This window comes from Falco naumanni, chromosome 14, assembly GCF_017639655.2.
Source record: "Falco naumanni isolate bFalNau1 chromosome 14, bFalNau1.pat, whole genome shotgun sequence".
Taxonomy (NCBI): domain Eukaryota; kingdom Metazoa; phylum Chordata; class Aves; order Falconiformes; family Falconidae; genus Falco; species Falco naumanni.
In genome coordinates, this window is record NC_054067.1 from 4,581,359 (window position 1) to 4,602,171 (window position 20,813).

The following is a 20,813-nucleotide window of genomic DNA, read 5'->3' on the forward strand; positions in this document are numbered from 1 at the left end:
CCATTTGAGAAATGCAAGGGGTACCAGGAATTACTGCAGAATGCCTTAAGACCCACAATGGTTACTCCGTTACTTGCCCTTGACTTAACCTGTCTGCCTAATTGAAGGCAAGTTTTCTAATATAAGGCGTGTACTACAGCACGAGGGTTCTTCCTTCTAGTGATACTGCTGTGAGAAGAGAAAAGTAAGGCTAAGTCACTAATTTTCTGCTGCATTTTTGATATTTCATTCCACCCATTTCAAATAGCTCCAAGCTGTGACGGTCTATAAATTGAGTAATTGATCACACATTAAAAACATTACAGTTAAGCATTGCCTAACCAACGATGCAGACATTTTAAAGGAAGACTGTTTTTAAATAACTTTATTTTTAACAAGGAATTTAATTTATACGTGCTAGCCTATTCTGTGTGGTAATTTTTCTTGCTTTTTTAACACTTTGTAGGAAATAATGGACAGAATTTATAAAAACGTAATGAGTAAAGTTCAAGAGATGAACTACATTCAGAGAACTCTGTTCAAGATAGGCTATGACTACAAACTGGAACAAATCAAGAGGGGATACGATGCGCCTCTGTGCAACTTGTAAGTATAATTCTCAGTCCAAGTGTACCTTTTTCCTTGTGACTTGACAGTCTAAAAGAATAATCATCTAAGCGATCTGACATCAGACAGTTCTCATCCAACATGCAAATATAATCTAATGACTAACTGAAATAATCCAAGTTCTTACTGGAAATGGGTAAGATATTTAACGGTAGAAATGACTAATCTTCAGGACAGATGACTAGTTGGTTTCCATTGCTCTTTTCTTTATTTAGTAATAAAATTGGAATGTTTGTTCAGTTAAGTTACAGGAATTCTGCCATCTTCAAGTGTTCCACAAGAGGTAACATTTTTTATTATCCCTGCTGTCCACTAAAATCTGTGAATAATGACAGAGTTAATTTTTAAGGTGTTCCAAATAGGAAGGTTTGTGTCTTTCCATTTTCATAAAAGTGAACAGAGTGAAAAATTTAATGCTTTTTTCCTTCTTTCAAGACTGTTATTTAAAAAAGTAAAGGCACTACTGGGAGGGAACGTCCGTATGATGCTTTCTGGAGGAGCACCACTCTCGCCTCAAACACAAAGATTCATGAACATCTGTTTTTGCTGTCCTGTTGGTCAAGGCTATGGACTAACAGAAACATGCGGAGCTGGAACAATTACAGAAGGTAGTTAAAACACTTCTGGAAATAGACAATTTAAGGGTATAGATAGATATGAGGGTTTGTGGGGTTTTTTAAGGTCAAAATAGCTGTAGTTTTTAATTGCAATAAAGTAACCCGAGATAAGCTACTGCCTTATATGTGGTTTGAGTTTATACTTCAAACAACAAAATCTTTGTATTCTTCCTTTTTCTCTCCCTAAGTGGCTGATTACAGCACAGGCAGAGTTGGAGCTCCTCTTATTTGTTGCGAAATAAAATTGAGAGACTGGCAAGAAGGTGAGAGGATTAAGTGTTTTTATTTCAGAGTAACTAATTTAACCACAGCTTAGCTGGTTTCTTTGCCTACCTGCTTAGCTTGTGTAGCATACAAAGTAATTGTGTATCTTTGATAATAGTCATCAATTCGTGTGCATTAACTTCCAAGACTGAAGTTTCAAAATACGTTCTTGGCAGCAGAATATACAAGTTAAAAAATAACTGTGTGGGGATTTTCTTGTTTTCAGGGGGCTATACTAATAAAGACAAGCCTAATCCTAGAGGAGAAATTGTAATTGGTGGACCTAATGTCTCAATGGGATATTTTAAAAATGAAGAGAAGACAACAGAAGAATTCTCCATTGACGAGAACGGTCAGAGATGGTTCTGTACAGGAGATATAGGGGAATTTCATCCAGATGGGTGTCTGCAGATCATAGGTGGGTCTCAATTTTTGATCTCATCACTTATTACAAGATCTTGACTAAACATCATTATAAGCATGCTGTTAACCCTGCTGCTTTGCAAGGGCTAATCTACTTAAGGTTACCTGCTTGCAGAATCCCAGTGTAAAAACCACATTCCCAAAAGTCCTCACAGCTGTAGGAAAATTTTGGAAGTGGTGCCATTACCTGTGACATTATCACTATCTAAATTTAGCACATGGACTTTAAAGAATAAATGTAAGATTAATTTTTGGTACCAATTACAAAGCTTTAAAATCGGAGTCCCTATCACTTCCGTACAGGTTGTGTGACAAGAAGTATAGTGCTATATAAACCTTATAGAAGCCTTTATAAAGTTGGCAGAATACGTACATGCTATTAGCTGCTTAAAAGTTTTAATAAGGTGCTTTAATTCATGTTTATTAAGAATCTTGCATAGCATTGCACAAAATACGTATCTAGTGGCTTTGCAAACGAGTCTGTAGAAATGCGAAAGTTTAAATGGATCAAGTTTGGGGTTTTTTTCCCCTTTCCCCTCAACTCCTAGATCGCAAGAAAGACTTGGTAAAGCTACAAGCAGGAGAATATGTATCTCTCGGCAAAGTAGAGGCAGCCCTGAAGAACTGTCCATTGATTGACAATATCTGTGCTTATGCCAAAAGGTAAGAGTGGTATTAATTTAGAAACTCCATTTAGGGTAAACATGGAATATAGGCTCTGACCCACTTCTCTGATGATACATTATAGTTTTCCATGGTTTCAACTGAACAACCCCCCCCTTACCAGAGCACAGGTTATAAACATTATCCCTGAAGTAGCACAGGTACCAAAATTTCCCAAAACCGGAAGAAATTACCAATGTTTTTCTGTTAGCGTTTCTCCTATCCACTCCAGTTCCATCCCATCCCCAAACAGTATCATTATATTTAGCATCTATTACGGCTTTCTGTCAGAATACCAGAGAAAAGTTTATCTGGACACTTTGTACCTGATCCAAAGCTCTCCATTGAGTCTGGGAAACTGTCCCAGTCCCTCCTCTCCCTCCCCTCAACTTAAACACACTACATGAAGAGACCTAGCTAAACAGTAGCTGTAGCTGGGAGGCTAAACAGAGAGGTGCACTTGTAAAATTACCGCAAAGCATGATACTGATAAAACCTAACGCTGCAAACCAACTTAGAGTATCTTTGGTAAGTCATCAGTTGTTAAGACTGAATATACAAGAAGGATGCTGTATGGGGAAACAACTACAGTTCAAAAAGCACTCTGGATCTGCGTATCTAACATCAAGTAAGCATTTCATGTTCTGAAATGGAAGCCTCAACTGTTTGGGTTTTTCTTCCTTCTTTCTCTTGCCATCCTGTGGTAGTGACCAGTCTTACGTGATCAGTTTTGTGGTCCCTAATCAGAAGAAGCTGACTGCATTAGCCGAGCAGAAAGGCATCAGCGGAACCTGGGTAGATATTTGTAACAATCCTACAATGGAAGCTGAAATACTGCGAGAGATTAAAGAAGTGGCAAACAAGAGTAAGTAAAGCGGTGTATTGCGCTAGCCAATCTCACAGTGCTTATCCAGCAAAAATCTTACCCTCTGAAGTTATCCTAACTGCTCTTCCTTCTTCCTGTTGCCTCTGTATCTGCCACAACTTCATATCAGAGGCAAAGACCCACATCAAGTTGTTGCCTGTTATCCAAGGAATTGACATACTTTCTAGTCATTTTTTTTTAAAAAAAATCAGATTTTTTTTTCCAATTAAATTCTAGAGAGAGGTTGCTTGTCTAGTATAGTTAAAATAAGATCCAAAAGAGCTATCAGTTTGGAAGGAAAGTCACAAGACACTTGCTAGTAAGAAAACTAGTTAAGCAAGAGATTTCAGATATTTTTTTCCCCACACAACTTCGTCCCTGACAGTTTCGAACAACCATGATCCTTGTGATTGTAATGGCTTAAAAGCCTGCTACTCCTTGCTGTAGTACTGAGTGATCGAAAGCCCCTTTACAGGGCCAAAAAATTAACAAACTAGCTGGGGAAAAAGTCTCTAAGCACTTAACATTGTATCTGAGGGAAATAGGCACACAGTAAGCACTGCCTCTTGAACTTTAGAGAATCTGCCTTTTGAAACCAAAAAATAAAAACAAACCAGGAATGAAAGACACTATTAAGTCTTGCCTTAAAAAAAATAAATCAATCCATAGGTCTCAGACTTGGGTTTAAACATTTCAGTGTTTTTCTATCATGAACTAGGCAAATTACTATGCATACACATTCCTTGTACCTTCTGGGTAGTAATATACCACAGAGATAATGAATTTGAAACTTTTTTAAAAACTATTATAAAGAGATTGTTCTCATTTTTAGCAGATCATGCGTCCTCATCATAAGCAGGCATATAGCTAAATAGCAGTACCTTGCCAGTTTGAAGTCAGAGAGACAGGAGAGCTCCTGGGGACAGACTTACAGCCAGAGATCCTATGTTTGGCCAAGAAGCCAAGTGATAGGACAAGAGGAAACAGCCTGAAGTTGCACCCAGGGGAGGTTTAGGTTGGACATTAGGAAAAAAATCTTCACCAAAAGGGTGGTCAGGCACTGGCACAGGCTGCCCAGGGAAGCGGTGCAGTCACCATCCCTGGAGGTGTTTAAAAGATGTGCAGGTGTGGCGCTTAGGGACACGGTTTGGTGGTGGCCTTGGCAGTGTTGGGTTAATGGTTGGACTTTATCTTGAAGGTCTTTTCCAGCCTAAATGATCCTGTGATCCTGGAGGCTGTGCTGCCACAGGTGTCCTACAAATTGAGCTGCATGTCTGTGCGTGTGGGATCCCCTTACAGGCCGACATGCAGGAGCTGGCAGCAAAGTCCATCACATCTGGCACACACACAGCAGCTCCCTGCCCTGTTCCCGATGTCCCTGCCCTTCTCCCCGAAGCAGTTACCTACCTCCTCCATCTCTTAACCCTCCTTGGCCCCTTGCCTGGGCGGGAGATAGAAGCAGCTTTGGTTGTGGTGGGGCTGGTGAACGTGCCAAGCCACTGCTTCTCGCTGAAGGGCGAGTAGGTGACTAATGTAAGAAATCCAGGGAAGTCCCTTTATTTTGAACTCTAAAACTCCTAGGAAGGAAAAATTAGGGGTGGAGGAATCATTCAACCACAGAAAGTACAGAAGTACTTCATTATAATTTAAATATGAAGCACATACAGCTTAGTCTGAGTCAATAGAGTTATTACTATGTTCCTACAGTAAAGATACAACTCTACGTGTATCCTGTTGTGACAGTAGTCTCAGATCTTCAGGCTACAAACTCCTTTGTTGCAAGCTTTAATTTTTACGCTGTCCCATCCAATACAGCTCTTAAGTGTTGTTAGAATATTTGCACACTAAACCCAGCACTCAGCAGCGGTACAAGATTAAATTTGCTTGTGGCCCTTCTGTAAAGTTACTTCATGAAGTAGGACACCCTATTATACAAGCTACAGGGTGCTCACCTTAGATTTTTAGGTAGCATGAATTAGTATTTCATTTAGCTTTTGTTTCTTCTTGTCCCTGCAGTGAAATTAGAAAGGTTTGAAATACCCATCAAAGTACGGTTAAGCCCTGAACCATGGACCCCGGAGACCGGGTTAGTAACAGATGCTTTCAAGCTGAAAAGGAAAGAACTGAAAAACCATTACCTCAATGACATCGAAAGAATGTACGGAGGCAAATAAACAAGCCGTGCTGACCAGAAAGTTGTGCAGATGGTTCCTTCTCATGCCTTTGGATGTCTGTGTATACTGTAGATACCACATGTGCAGAAAATACACCAAATGATGGATGTTTCTGTACTCTCTATGGAGTATAACAGAATATCTTAGACTCCAAATTCCTGATTATTAGCAGATTAGATGCTATGGTCTTCATAAAGTTTCACGTGATCATCTCCAGTTTTGAGACAGACATCATTATGTGAAGCAGTATGACCAGGTAATTTTATTATTATTGTTTCTCTAGCATATTCAGACTGCTTGCAATTTCTCTTTAATTCATTCTGAAATCTGGCCTGTATTTCAAAGAGAAAGATTAATGTAATTGTGTTGATTCTTCTGTCATAGTAAGATACTCACTGAGGGAAGGAAAAAAGTATTTGGAGTCTACCCTTCTCCATTTAAAAACAAAACCAAGATGACAACATTAGTCAAGAACTTGCTAGAGATCACTAATAACACACAGCTTGAGAACGGAGGGGCTCTTCTGCACATCAGTTAGTTTCCTGAATATTTACAGTGCCTAAAAAGGAATATAAAGTACACTTACTGAAATAAAGGTGAACTGAAAAGCTTTCTAAACAAAGTTATTTGAAATTTCATTCAAGAGCATTGAATTAACTGTATTTTAATTGAAGCAGAGCTTTCCACTAGGACACAGCATAACAGAAAACAAAGACCTGCACTGCTACAGGAGGTGCTGATGAGAAATCATCACCTGAATGCAGAATGCAAAACTTGCCTCTCGACTGGCAAACAGTTGTCTAAGCAGATTTGAAGCTCAAAGGAGTTGTGGCGGTTTTTCGTTTGGATTTTGTTGAGGGTTGATTGGTGGTTTTATTTTTAAGGCACTGATCCTCTAGACCTTCGCATACATGTGACTAACGGTACAGGTTACCTGTATGTAATTTAGAGGATCAGGTTCTGAACACCAGTGTTCACTTTATGGAAAGGTATTTCCGTTCACCTTTTAAATATGGTAAGCATAACAAGGCAACCAAAACCCAACGGTAGTTTCCCCATGTAGCCTTGTTTTACTTAAAGAAAAGTAGTCTGTGACTAGGGGATCTTCGTTTTATGGAACTTGTAAAAAGGGACAAATCACTCTTTACAGAAATGCATTATAAAAACATTCTCTTATTAACTGGAAGTCACAGGTGTGAAGAAATGGGAAGATACAATTTAATGGTCCATCATTTTGTGTGCAGAATCCTGTACTGTGTCTTCTTTTGACTTGTAACTGAGCTCCCGCATCCCTGCTAGCTCTTCACACTTGAACCATAAGTGCTGTAAAAAAGTGGAGGCTCTTGATACTGTTCTACTTTGCACTTTCTTAATCGTTTTATATATGTTGCTTACATTTTGTACAGCTGTGGCCCTCAACTGCTATATATTACAAATTCATTTTAAAGTATTTATAGATTTCTATTCATAATATTTGTGTTGTGTATATGATGGTTGAAGAGAAAAATTATTTGGTATTGTCACTGTACAGAAAGTAAAAGATTTTGTACGATGCTTCTCTGAAACACACTAGCTTGCAATTTCAGGGCAAGTTTTTCCTTTATTGCATGTATGTGTATTTTTCATTTTTCCAGTTCAAACTGATTTTGGCAAAAATAAATCATGGCTATATACTCATTAACTAAACCATCCCTTCTTGGGACCAACTTCAAACTTCCCCATGCATAACTTTCTCTGGCCAGTCCAGAGCACTGCCAGCTCATCTTCCAAGAGCCTTGGGGAAGGAAAGGGAAAAAGAAAATGTGATTATGAAGCTGACTGTCTTAGTTGTGAATGGAACTACAGCAGTCACTAAAAAGACGGAGGAAGTAGCTTTTCTAAAAAATAATTATTTTTTTTTAAGACACATATAGCTGGTTTACGACAACAGGAAATACTTCTGTATCAGCAGCAGCTTTTTAAATGACTGTCCTGGAGCTACGTTACCAATTTTTCAGTGTTCAAAATTGGTCACTATTAAATAGCCTTTAGTCAGCCTGTTAGCATCACAAAGTTAAATACATGTAAGAAAGTTACTTGCACTCAAGTCGGTGAGCAGGTTGTACTTTTTTTTTTTTAAACCATAAATGTATTTATATGAAATGTATTTTATCTAGACTGCAGGTATCTTCTGTGTCTTGGTTGACTGAGGATTGCTATTTTCAATATATACATACACCATGTTAACATTTCAAAAGTGGAATACAATTTAAATGGTTCAACAACTTTGTGAGTCTTGTTTTCTGAAAGATCTTGCGTATTGCACAGATAGCCTCTCGTTACTGCTGAGTGCCTCATGTTCTCCCTGACACCGAGCAAACTTAGAAGAACTGCTCAAAAGAAACAATAAGTACATGCGCAGACGTTGAGAACAAAACTAGGCCCACCCTAGGCTTTTCTTTTAAGAAATAAAGTAAACATGGATGTGTCACAAAAGACAACTTGATACACATCAGCTTTTTGGGCATTTTTGGAGAAGGGGAAGGATTACATCAGGCTGCCTTCAAATACGGGGGTTATTTGCAAATCTAACACTTGCAGTTTGGTAAGAATTTTATCCTTATTTTTAATGAATTCTAAATTATTTTGTGACAGAGCTTGTGGAGAGGAACGAAACAATGCGCAGGGATGTCCTTCTCACCATTAAAAATAGGGAACTAGGATGCAGATGAAGTGATAGACTATGGCCTCAAAACTATTGTGTCGTGTTTACAGATGATACCCTGGGCTCGACTGAAAAGGACATCCACTGCGGGACTGAAGTGTGAGGGAGAGGTTCATTTACTAAATGTCAGTGTTCCAGAAAGCTCAGAGTAGCCGCAACTTCTTCAGAAAGCAGGTTCAGAATTCAAAATAATCCTCCCAAGTCTGAGAAAAAAGTTCAAAGAGAAACAAAATCCTGTTTGGGCACGTCTGATACAAGATTATATTTAGGTCAAAAAACATGGGATATCTAGAGAAAGCCAGAGTATAACCAGTAACTGGGACTAGTCGGCTTAACGTATGAAGGAAGATTATTGACGAGTGTAGCTGGCCTGAAGGAGAATGGCACACGGCAAAAGATTATTAACCTTGACCTACACCCAGCGCTACCCTAACAAAGGCACAAAAGAGCTGTCACCAGTGGAAGAGGAGGTAGTTTTAAGTGGCATTTGCAATCCGACATTTGAAAAGAAACACAGAGCTTGAACACAGTTCCTGCCTAACTACGGAACTAGTGGCTCAAGATTTCTGCCATTGAAAGGCTTCAGAGCCTCAGTCAACGAAGGTTAAACATCTTTTGGGGACAGCTTTGACACAGAACCTTGGGTGGGGGCTGGAAGAGGAGACCTGGTTCCTGTACGTAATGCAACAGTACTGTGGCACATAACAGGTGTCATTAAATGGTTTGAAAGGAAAAAAACCAACCCCCCAAACTGAGAAAGCAGTAAGTTACTCCCTTAAGAGCAGGTGAGGTGGTGTTTAACCAACCCGATACAATTTTAGCGCCCTTTATAACTTCTGAGAACTTTGAGCATAAGGTGATACTGTGAGTGCCTGCCAGGTAAGAGTTGAGAACATGGGTCACTAATTTTCAGTCATGAAACCCAAAAACAACCAAACAGACCCAAAAGCTAATTCTATCACATCCCAGAATGGCAGTTTCAAATAATGACATTGCATTCTAATGATAAATTAGTGGTGTGCTGCACTTACAGGCAACAGAAAAATGAATTCTCGTTATGTATTTGGTATTGGTGGGGGGATTTGGGGTGGGTTTTTATGGTTTTTGTTTTGCGCTTACTTTTTTACTGAGCCTGCCCTAATGGCTAAGCTTGATTTACTCTCATGTACATAGATTTCCCCTTTGCAGGCTAAAATTTAAACATTAGAAGCTCAAAAATAACAAATCTTGTGCTTCTTTTGCGTAAGATACCACAAAGATGATTTATAAAGTACAATCAGTAAAACTTGCAGTCACTGCTTAGATGGAATTGAGCACATAAAGTAAAAAAAAGCGTGAACTTACCTGGATTAATAAACAAAATGCATTTCCAGTTAACTCAGCACTGCTACAAAGTAGATTATTGATGGCTTTTTTTTTTTTTAACATGACAGGATTGCATCAGCCATGGAGGAATAGGGCTGCCTGTATTAAATACAGTTCTTGTTGGCCTGTCACTTTTACATAATTTCAATTGAATGAGTTTCAACAGAAATGGGGTGTTGTCTGCACTATTGCTTTGCTACTGGGAGCTGTAGTATCTAGAATCTTGCTACACCGTCACTGGTAAGAGACATGTTTTTGAAGAAAATCAGTTCTATTCTATATTGACCAAGTGTTTTAGTGAAGCTGATTATCACAGGTAATGTGTCCTAAACTCTTTAGTTGCAAGTATATAGTTGTGACATTAGGACAGTGCTAATTAAATGAGACAAACAGAGCTCTGGGCACAGTGTCTGATCCTTAAGAGTCCTCACCTACACTTTTAAAGCCAAAAAAAGCCCCCGAAGGCCAACCCCAAACCACCTATTGCATTTTTCACTTGTTCTCCCATTTTGAAATACTGATAACCTGGTTAATGATGAGTATTAACAGAAATGCCAGAAGTCGCTCTGTTACACACATTTATTTCTGCGTTTACCCTCGCGTGTTTTCTATTACAGAAGCACGACCACCACATCCACACTATCCCCATTATTTCTGGAAATGCAGACCCTGAACATGAGTACCTATCCCTGTAAGACATGACCTCATATCATTAAAATGCTACGGCAAAAAAATACAAGTTTTTACTTTTTTAACACACAGATAAGGTGGGGGAAGTAATGTAGCACTTCATAATCTGAAACGGCGTTGGACTCCTCCTAACGGGCCTATTGCACTGTTGAGCCGGCTTAAGAAGAAAGGTAGCCCTAGCATGAGAACTTCCAACTGTTTGCATTGCCTGGCACCATCACCCCCTCCAACTGTGACTTCGGGTACTGAGTCCACACAGCGTTCCAGCACTTACAAAGTCCCAGCCCTGGGAAGCGTTGCTTGGGCTTTTATTTGTTCTAGACAACATCGTATCTAACCTAAACTTTTCCTGTTGGATACCGATCAGCTTATTACTTATGGCGCTCCCCCGGGGAGCGAACACGAAGAATGGCTCACTGTTCTCTACAGCCGCCTGCCCTACTTTACTTTCTGTCTTTCGAGTCTAAGCAAACACAATCTTTCCCGATGAGCCTGTTTTTATGAAATTTAATTGGTGTCATTTAACCAGGGCCACTCTGTCCCTGTGTTCAAAACATGATACTGTCGTGGTTTAACCCCAGCCAGCGACTAAGCCCCCCCACAGCCGCTCAGTCACTACACCCCCCCAGATGGGGGAAGGGAATCAGAAGGTTAAAAGTGAGGAAACTCACGGGTTGAGATAAGGACAGTTCAACGGGTAAAGCCAAGGCCACGTGCACAAGCAAAGCCAAGCAAGGCGTTCGTTCCCTGCTTCCCAGGGGCAGGCAGGTGTTCGCCCATCCCCAGGACAGCGGGGCTCCGTCACACGTGACAATTACTTGGGAAGACAAACGCCATCGCTCCAAACATCATCTTCCTCCCAGACTTGTATTGCTGAGCACAATGTCATCTGGTGTCCTGGCTCTGCTCCCTTCCTACTTCTCATGCCCCTCCTCACTGGCAGAGCATGGGAAACTTGAAAAGGCCTCGATTTAGAGCAAACATTACTTAGCAACAACTGAAACATCAGTGTGCAATCAACATCATTATCACACTAAATCCCAACCACAGCACTGTACTAGCTACTAAGGAGAAAATTAACTATCCCAGCCCAAAGCAGGACAGATACCCACCCCGTGCACCCTGCAGAGCGGAGGATAACTACTTCCTCTAACTTCACTGCCTTCCAGAACATACCTGCCTCTTACATAACGGTGTAACTCTCACCTTGTGACTTTTTTTCCTTGTTATTTTTAAAACCTGGATTTCTGCTCTGAACACTTGCAGCAGCATAATGATATTGCTGTGAGAAGTGGAAATGCACAGGTGGTGATGGTGACACTTAAGGAGCTCTGCAATCAAATGCTACACCCCAACCCAAGCTGAATTTGTAACGAGCCAGTCTGACTCAGTTTTAACCTACATACAGCCCACTCTAAGCATTAATTGACAAGCAGAATCCTTACTTTCAGAGGAAAGATGCCAAGAAAATTGTTCACACCAACAAAAAACATACTGCAGAAAAGCAAATTAAAACCTGGCACTGGGTGAAGAAAATGCCATTAGACCATTTCTTGGCTCTCTGGAGATACTAAATGGATATTCAGCCCTTCTGACTAGTAAAAACTATGACCTACTGTAGTTTCTGTTTTATTTCCATTGTCTAGCCACCAATACACTTTCAATAGGTCACCTGTAGATCGTGAAAAAGCAACACGCCTGCAACATTTCCGAGCCAAGAACTTGGCTTAAGAGAGAGGAATTTGTGGAAGGACTCAAAAGAGAAAAATCCCTACCCATATGCACGGCAGAAAGATGTCTTACTGACTAGGGAGCAATTTCTCATTCGTACCCTGTAGTCTGTAAGTTCCACTGAGGGTGGAGGAGGGCAGCAGAAATTCTATCCTTAAACCAGAGGGTTTCTCAGTTGTATTTTGCTGATGTTGAAACAAGAAATAATGAATTGTGTCACTTTTGTGGGGGGCCAGAACAAAAAAGAGGGAGAATATCTTGTTGCAGAAACATCCCATTTCACTAGCGTTTCTTCTAGAGCAACTTAAAGACTAGAAGACAAGCGTTAAGGAAGGTTTTCCAGCTGCTATTTTTTCAAAACTCAACCCAGCAGGGTGGACTCCTGCCTAATGCTGTTTAAGCAGAAAAGCCCAAGTCAATACCACACCATTGCCTTTCCAGCTGCCCTTACAGACAGGCACTCACTCTGGTCTGTTAAAATGCATCCTTTTTACCTGTAAGCAATGAGAGGAAAATGGGACAGAACACAAAAATGGGACTAGCCACCTCCTGGAAACAGGCAAAGGAATCACACTATTAAAATGACTCTACATGCTGGAGAGATTGTGAATCTATAACACGTACAACTGCCACATTCACCTATAAACACAATGACAATGGAATTTAAAAAGTTACCAGATAACCTGAGAACAGGGAAAATCTGAGGCCCTCAGAGCATTCATAGAGTTTTAAAAAAACACCATAAAAAACCACCACAAAGCACAGAGCTTTGTAAGGAGGAAAAAAAAATAATGAAGAATACTTGCCTGTCTGCTGCAGCCTCAGGACCCTCTCCAGCACAGCCACACTGGGGACAGCCCAGAACCCAGCCTGCTAACGTACAGCCCCCTCCAAGCCTTTCTGCTCAAGGAACAGACCCTCCGCTACTTACCAATTGTTTTAATGACTTCAATTAATTCCACCCCTGGGTATCTGACCACCACAGCTGCTGCTGCTCAAGCTCCTACCCCACCACCTTTCCTTGCTTTTCCCTGTTAGACGCCCCTCACCAGCCCCCGGCTCCGTGAGCCCAGGGCCTGGGCAGCTGTGCCAGGGGTGCTGGGTGCCAGCTCCCGCACGGGTCTCACGCAGCTCCCCGGGCAGGGCTCCGGTGCCCGCGGGCTTTGCTGCAAAGAGCCCCGCAGCAGGGCCGGTAAGCTGCCAAAGCTCAGGGAACAAGGATCAGCTCCTTCCTCGCTTTATTTTGGGGGACCTGCATTTTCCCAAGCATTTATTTTCACGCTAGAGCCCGTAAAAGGATCTCCGTTTGCACCGTGCTCCGGCTGAAACGGAGATTTCCCTCTGCTCTCTGCCTGCTCCCTCCCAGAGGGCGCGGGAGCCCCGCGGGTGCTCAGCAGGGCTCAGCACCCTCACCTGCGCAGGACCTGTTCCCAGGGGCACAGGCCTGAAGACTGCTCAGCTGTTTTCCACATGACTGCTTTCCTCCAGCTGCGCTTTTCAAAGAGAATTCAGATTATTTTACCCCTTCTAGCGTGGCAGCGCGCGTTCGAACGACGTTTGGCACTGTGAGGATGCGGCATTAGCCGCTCCCGACACCTGGAAGGCAGCAACGTGGGCTGGATTTCATGCAGGTAAGGGGAAAGCCCAGCCCTGCCCCCGGCCGGTGTGGCTGCGGCTGCCACCCCTCAGGCAGAGGGTCAGCCCTTGGATTTGTTGCCCAAATCGCTTTAGCTGAACTCAATCCTTGCAGGGCTCCAGCGCCTGCGCTCCCAGCACTGACAGCGCCAGGCTGCCCCGGGCGCTCCAGCTCGAGCTCCGGCGGCGGCGGGGCGGCGGCAGAGCCTCCGGGGCGGCGGCAGAGCCCCGGGGGTCCCGAGGGGCAGCGCGGCCATGAACTGCAGCGAGCCGCGGCGGCTGCCGGCGCTGCTCAGCGCGCTGCTGCGGGACCTGCGCGGCTCCGGCCGCAACGCCAGCGCGGGGGCGGGGGGCGACGCCTCGCTCTACATCCTGCTCATCATGGTCTTCTACGGCTGCCTGGCCGGGGGGCTCATCCTGGCCTACACCCGCTCCCGCAAGCTGGAGTCCAAGCACGACCCCTACCACCTTTACATCCAGCGCGACTGGGGCCGCGGCGGCCCGGGCCAGCCGGCCGAGGGGGGCGGCCCCGCCGCGGGGCAGCGGCTGGTCTGAGCGCGGGGGGCGGCGGGCGGGATGGATCCGGGCCGCTTTGTACTGCTCTTCTGCAATAAACACCGCGCTCCTCGGTCACCTTTAGGTCTTGGTTTGACATCTTCGTCTTTAACACCGGGTTGTCCCGCACCCCGCGGCGCTGCGGCTGCGTTTCACGCCATGAAAAGCAGCTCTGCCGCTGGGTTGCGTGCCCTTCTGTCGCTGCACAGCAGGTACGATGGGCAGGAAGGGTCAGGTCTCATTCTGTTGAAGCAAGATTGTTTCGCTTTACGTGAAAGTATTTATCAAAACGAAAAGAGCTTCGAAACCGAAGTTGTTCCCATCAGGAAAGCAACAGCTCCGCATCTTAGCGCTGAGGCTTTACCGATGCACGGTAACTTTTAAAGCCATCAGTAACATCCTCATGCCCACGAGAGATGCGTAATTCAAGAATGTCTCTGTACAAGTTAAATCTCAAGATTAAAACAACATACAGCATATGCTTTCTACAAAAAAAAAACGGCAGGCAAAGGTGGTTTCAGATGTTCTAGCCATGTTAATACTCTATCATTTCTTGGTTTGGGCTTTGGGTGGGGTTTTTCTCCGATATAGATTAATGAACAGTTCCAAGGAAGAAGCACCTTCACTAGGAATGCTGTGCTACATAATCCAAATGACTGTCTGGATTTTATCCAAACCACACTGCAGGAAAACAAAGCTTTGACCTTAACTTTGAAGGAGGTGAGATTTTTATGTTCTAGACTTAGATTTCTTAATGCTTATGCATGTTCTTTCCAGCAAAACTATCATCTTATATTTGGCAACTACTGCATCTTGCGCTCTCTACTGTTTTTTGTGGGGAATCATTGCAAACTGAATACCTGAAGTGATGAGCTTAAAAAAAAAAATAATCCTTGAGAGGACTAGCAGTTACCGAGTCAGCTTTGTCAACTGTAGAAAAATACTGCAATATCCACAGAACAAATGGCAAAGTATCATTAGATATCAAACAGTACCTTGTGAGTACATTTTAATAATCAAAAAGTATGGGGAGGGGAAAAAAAATTCAAGCTCCTGAAACAATTTCAATGGAAGTGTATGAACAGTACTATGTGCCAGCACTATGTCAGTAGATGTATGTGAAATCTTTAGTTCAGCAAAGAAAATGTAGTAGTTAGCACCGTGTGGAAAAAGGATGTCAGAGAAACCAGCAAACAGCCAATATTCTTAAAATCCCCTATCAAGTAGTGAGACCACAGTAAAAGTTCCAGTCAGCTACCTCCATCTGCAAGGATTCAGACAGTGTCTCTGCAAAATGCAAGTGCTCACTTCAACCTGCACTTTTTGAAGAGCCATAAGCAATATATATATTTATATACACACACACACACAGATACGTATTTTAAGCTGCAGAAGCTGACCATCCAAGGAACTTTCACACTGAGATAACCAAAAAGCTGTATCAGCCCGCCTGGAAGATTTCCTGTGAATGTTTCCTTCAGCACAATCAGAATTAAGCTGACCACAACCAAAGTTTCCACCTATAAGAAAGAGGGAATCATTATGCATGCCCAAAACTTTTTATTTAACCTGTCTCAGTAACTAACTTCTCTTTTTCTGCCCAACCACTGCCCATGAACAGGACTCTGGCCTCTTAAGAGGCATTACGCACTAACAGCTTAGAAAGCATTCAGGAACTGCAGTACTAACTGCTCCCACTGAACTCAGCTACATGAGACAAGAACAGGGGAATGACTGTTACAGTTTTCTGAGTATGAGATTTGTAGACATTAAAGCTTCAATGACTGGACACTAAAATATGTGCTTAACGCTTTATTTCATGTCAGCTGGTTGCTAACTGCTTTCTATTGCTTCATCCTATAGACAACTCTGAAAGAAGGTTCTGGCAGTCCCTCTGAGTCAACGTCCAGCTAATACCACAGATTAGTTATCTTAATAACACGTTTCTCTTCTACCTCCGAAATGCAAAGCATTTGCAACATACTGTATTTAGGCCCTACTGAAAAAGAGGGGCTGCCCTTGCAAAAAAGTTTACCCTTCCTTACACAGTTCACAACTACAGAAAGCACAAGACCTCCTGCCAACTAACTAACAAAACATCCAATTCTAATTATCTGCTGTTCTATCTGTACCTTTCCATACCTGAAAGAACCACAAGGTCTCGGTGAACTGTAGTAATTTGTGATTTACATCAGTCCATCTATTCTTACAGTTACAGTTCAACCAGATGCTTAAATAAGATAACACCATCGTGCATTAACTGTGGCTCAGGCTGGAACAAGATATACACCATATATGCAGACAGGCTTAGATATGATATGCATCTACAAATACTTAAATACACAAATACAATTGGCTATATGATTTAAAAATAAAGCTGATTTAAAATAAAGTGTGTTTATTCACTTCACACATTATAATATTCGTGGTGTCTCTAGCAGGTAATTTTTCAGAATTCTGTATAGGGACGCTGGCTGGTTGTGTAGGGATGGGGTCAGGAAGGCCAAGGTGTGGCTGGAGCTGAACTTGGCAAGGAACACCAGGAGTAATAAAAAGGGCTTCTATGGTATGTCAGCCAGAAAAGGAAGGTCAAAGAAAGCGTATGCCGATGACATGACTGGCAAACAGTAACAGCGGATGAGAAGACTTAAGTACTCAACAACCTTTTCGCCTCTGTCTTCACTGGCAGCCTCTCTTCCCACACCTCTGGAGCGGATGGACCACAAGACAGGGACTGGGGGGGCAGAGTCCCTCGCACGGTAAGAGAAGATCAGATTTGTGACCACCTGAGGAATCTGAACATACATAAGCCTATGGGACCTGACAAGAAGCATCCCAGAGTCCTGACGGACCTGGCTGATGTACCTGCCAAGCCGCTCTCCGTGACACCTGAAGAGTCGTGGCAGTCAGGTGAAGTCCCCGGTGGCTGGCAGGAGGGAAACGCTGCACCCATTTTTAGAGCGGGTGGAAAGGAGGCCCCTGGACCCACCCACCCGCCAGGCCACCGCTGTGCCTGGGAAGGTCATGGAACAGATACTTCTCGAAGCTGTGCCAAGGCACGTGGAGGGCAGGGAGGTGATTCCCCACAGCCAGCACAGCTTCACCGAGGGCACGTCTGCCTGACCGACCCAGGGGCCTTCTATGATGGCGTGACTACATCAGTGGACAAGGGAAGAGCTACAGCTGTCATCTGTCTGGATTTCTGTAAGGCCTTTGACATGGTCCCCCACAACATCCTTCCCTCTGAATTGACAAGATAAGGATTTGATGGATATGCTGTTCAGTGGATGAAGAATTGGTTGGATAGTTTTGTCCTGAGGGTAGCGGTCAATGGCTGCATTAAATGCTAAGAATATACGAAGGTTAGCATGCTGGGGAGAGAAACAATTTCATCTTACATCACAGATTTTAAGTTCGTTATTGCTTGATGTAGATAGTGTTAGGCATGCTACATTACAAAATAGAGCTGCAATAGATTTTTTGCTATTAGCACATGGACACAGTTGTGAGGATTTTGAAGGGATGTGTTGTATGAACCTTTCCAATCATTCCATATCTATGCACAAGAAGTTGTCACAACTGCAGGGAAACACGAAGCATATTCTTGCTGATGACACTCCCTTTGATGAATGGTTGAGAGGACTGGGGATAACAGGTTGGTTGAAGACGTTGTTGATGGAAGGAACACGCTTTGTTATAACCATTGTTGTAACGTTTTTAGTTTTTAGCTGTTTATTTTCTTGTTTGATTAAAGGTTTAACATCTATTGTGAAACAGACACGGGTTGTCCAAAAAGAAAAAGGGGGATATGTAGAGGGATTTTTAAGGGACCGAGGACACATGTTACCATTGTCTGGGTTGGACAACCCAGGCCTGTTAGTTGAAGCTGCAGAGCAGTTTTAAATTGTCCTGGGAACAAGCAGTGGGAGAAGGAAAACAAGCTGTGCACAAACAAGAAGCCAGGTGCAGAGCAAGTCCCGGGAACCGCGAAATCAACACACTCTCATCAGCACACTCTGATCAGGTACCTGCAGCATGCCCAACGATCAGCGACATGGACCCCACGTGGCCCAGAGACTTTTATCCAATCACCTGTGTGTAAAGTCAGGTGAGCGGTCAGTTTAAGTTATAAATATGACCTGTTTATTTAATAAAGTGAACACGGCATGTAGCCATATTGGTGTGATTGTCGCGACTTGGCCGAGACTCCATGGGGGACCCTCTTAGGTTACTAATTCTAACTTACTGATCTAAAAAGAGCGCCTTAATAGGTGATAAACCCACTCATTTCACTTTAACATCCCATTATGTGTATCACAAACTACAGAGGTTTTAAGATGTTTTATACAAGTTAGATATTGCTCATTTTCACAGTTTTCCCGATTTAAGTCATAAAAACAAGTAAGCTGCAGTAATAACTGCTTTTGTATTGGGGTCGCTGCTGTCCTTGCAACATGTATTAAGGTCAGAGTTAAAGTTGCCCTCATGTATTTTCAGTTACAAGCAAGCGTACTCTACATATATAGCTAAATTTTGATTATTTTTTCCCCACTCAGCTTAAAATAGAAACGTACCAGTTTCAAACAAATCTACTGATACCAGATTCGCTCTTCAAGTTCCCAAGATGGACAGTCTTAACTTTCAAGACCTGCAGGACTCGAAAACTATTTTAAAGCAGCTGAAAGCTTTGAACTGCAAATATAAAGCAAGACGCAAAAAACCCCAGAATCAATTAAAAGTAATATTTAAAAAGAACATGAACATTACAGCAAAAATCTGCATGAGAGGATGACAGTATTTATGTTCAGAGTTGTTCTTCTAAGTTGAAAATAATCAAAGCACCTGTTCCGAGTAACAGTACCGGAGAGAAAAATTGAAGGCTTCACAGTAATACTCACTTTCAGTGCCACTTTTTTACCACAATGTTTCCTGAAAAAGACACTAAGGATTCAAAACTTGCAGACTGAATATGGGGAAAATAGCCCAAACTTCATAGCAACAGAATTAGCAGTTAAAACAAACAGAAGTGATGTAATTGACCCATTTCTTGCACTGTAAGACTTCTAAAGAAAAATAAGCAGTTTGAAGTCCTTCACATGCACATGACAAGAGTTGCTGGCACAGGAGCTCTGAATCATTTAGCATGCCCTACATACGAATCGGTGTAAACTAATGGCAACAAAAGTCTGAGAAGCTCAAGCCAAAAGGAAACTTGATGAGATTTTTTAGTCCTTTCCTAACAGAGAAGGCAACATTAGCCTTCCAATGGATTATTTGAGAGATGACACACTTGGGAGCTATATTTGCTACTTTCACAAAGAGTAGAAAATACAGTCAATCTGTCCTAGTCTCTAACAATCAAGAGTAGGTAGCTTTCAAAATTCTACCTACATGCCACAAGCATCTTCTTGAAGAGAAGGAAGATGCTACTGTAAAAACACACCTTTTCAAGTTGAAAAAATTACACATTTGGTCAGAATTGTACACTAAGAGGATTTTGTGTTCAAATAGCAGTTTCAGCATTAGATACAAGACATTTGGAAGTGGCAGCATAGCTGCCTGTAAGGCATTTTGGGAACGATTCTGACACAGCTCACTGCCTTCAGCACTTTATTAGTCAACTAACAGAAGCAACCTCTCACACTTTAATATTGTTTACTACTAAACCCGTGGTCATTGGGATCGACCCTGAAACATCCGTAGATCTTCCATAATGACAGATGCAACACAAAGAACGTTTCCCATGTGTGGAGAACAAATATCCGTACAGCTAACTTCTTCAACATGTCCAGTGAGAGGGGTCACTTCCCGGAGCCAGTCCTCACTAACTGGCCCAGTCCTGGAAACGGAAACAGTCACTGGCGATCTTCCATACTGTGTTGGTAGGTGTGGCTTGCGCCGTCAGCAAGAAATTCTGATTGAAGTAGCGCTGCTTGTCACCATCAAATTTTACTGTCCCACTTGTCACCACGAGGACTGTTGTCTGGCCTTGAGTAGCTTGCTCTTCACAAGGAGAAAAAGTATAAAGAAAGCAACTCAGAGACTAAAAGGTAAAGATGTAAGAAGTGTACACAGAAGTTTAATTCAGTTCTGGTCATACAAGTTATGTCTAACAGTTGGTTACACAGTCACAGAAAGTACAGTTTTGTTGCATCACTTCTATACAGACAACGGTGTATTCACTCGCCAACATGACTTTTTAATGACTTTTCTATTTTCCTCTCATGTTCATTTTACAGTACTATAACAAACACCTGAGTTTTTTCTTAGAATAAGCTCTCACTCTTTGAGATGTACACATATATATATTTCTATTTAGCAAGTTGCATACACACTATTAGACTCTATCTTTTTCACAGCAGAGCAAAGCAAGCATGCTTGACCACAGGTTTTTTTCCTTACTTGTATTCCCAAAATATCCATCAGAAGTAACTTATTAACTTCTCAATTATGTAAGCCTTTCTTTAGCAGTTGTTAATCACAAATCTAAAGAACTTAACATGTATTCTGGATGTAAAGAA

At 42.3% G+C, this 20,813-nt stretch overlaps 3 protein-coding genes across 6 annotated transcripts in view; 2 read left to right on the top strand and 1 right to left on the bottom strand.

The window, feature by feature from the left end:
* ACSL4 (acyl-CoA synthetase long chain family member 4) overlaps positions 1-7,876 on the top strand; it is a 40,797-nt gene extending 32,921 nt beyond the window's left edge. For all 3 annotated transcript variants that reach the window (XM_040614481.1, XM_040614482.1, XM_040614483.1), the window contains exons 11-17: positions 446-585; positions 1,042-1,214; positions 1,412-1,486; positions 1,714-1,905; positions 2,459-2,573; positions 3,281-3,438; positions 5,455-7,876. In XM_040614481.1, coding sequence (XP_040470415.1) covers positions 446-585; positions 1,042-1,214; positions 1,412-1,486; positions 1,714-1,905; positions 2,459-2,573; positions 3,281-3,438; positions 5,455-5,612 — 1,011 coding nt within the window. In that variant the 3' untranslated portion in view covers positions 5,613-7,876. The remainder of the gene's footprint in view (positions 1-445; positions 586-1,041; positions 1,215-1,411; positions 1,487-1,713; positions 1,906-2,458; positions 2,574-3,280; positions 3,439-5,454) is intronic.
* Positions 7,877-13,992: 6,116 nt separating this feature from the next.
* KCNE5 (potassium voltage-gated channel subfamily E regulatory subunit 5) lies at positions 13,993-14,292 on the top strand. Its single transcript, XM_040614713.1, has one exon. The coding sequence runs from the start codon at positions 13,993-13,995 to the stop codon at positions 14,290-14,292; it is 300 nt and encodes a 99-aa protein (XP_040470647.1).
* A 4,728-nt stretch (positions 14,293-19,020) lies between these two features.
* Positions 19,021-20,813, bottom strand: part of NXT2 (nuclear transport factor 2 like export factor 2) — a 75,193-nt gene continuing 73,400 nt past the window's right edge. For both annotated transcript variants that reach the window (XM_040614189.1, XM_040614190.1), the window contains one exon: positions 19,021-20,295. In XM_040614189.1, coding sequence (XP_040470123.1) covers positions 20,117-20,295 — 179 coding nt within the window. In that variant the 3' untranslated portion in view covers positions 19,021-20,116. The remainder of the gene's footprint in view (positions 20,296-20,813) is intronic.

Bases quoted from the DNA above. Each gene is read 5' to 3' on its own strand.
- KCNE5 (XM_040614713.1), top strand. From the start codon at position 13,993: ATGAACTGCAGCGAGCCGCGGCGGCTGCCGGCGCTGCTCAGCGCGCTG.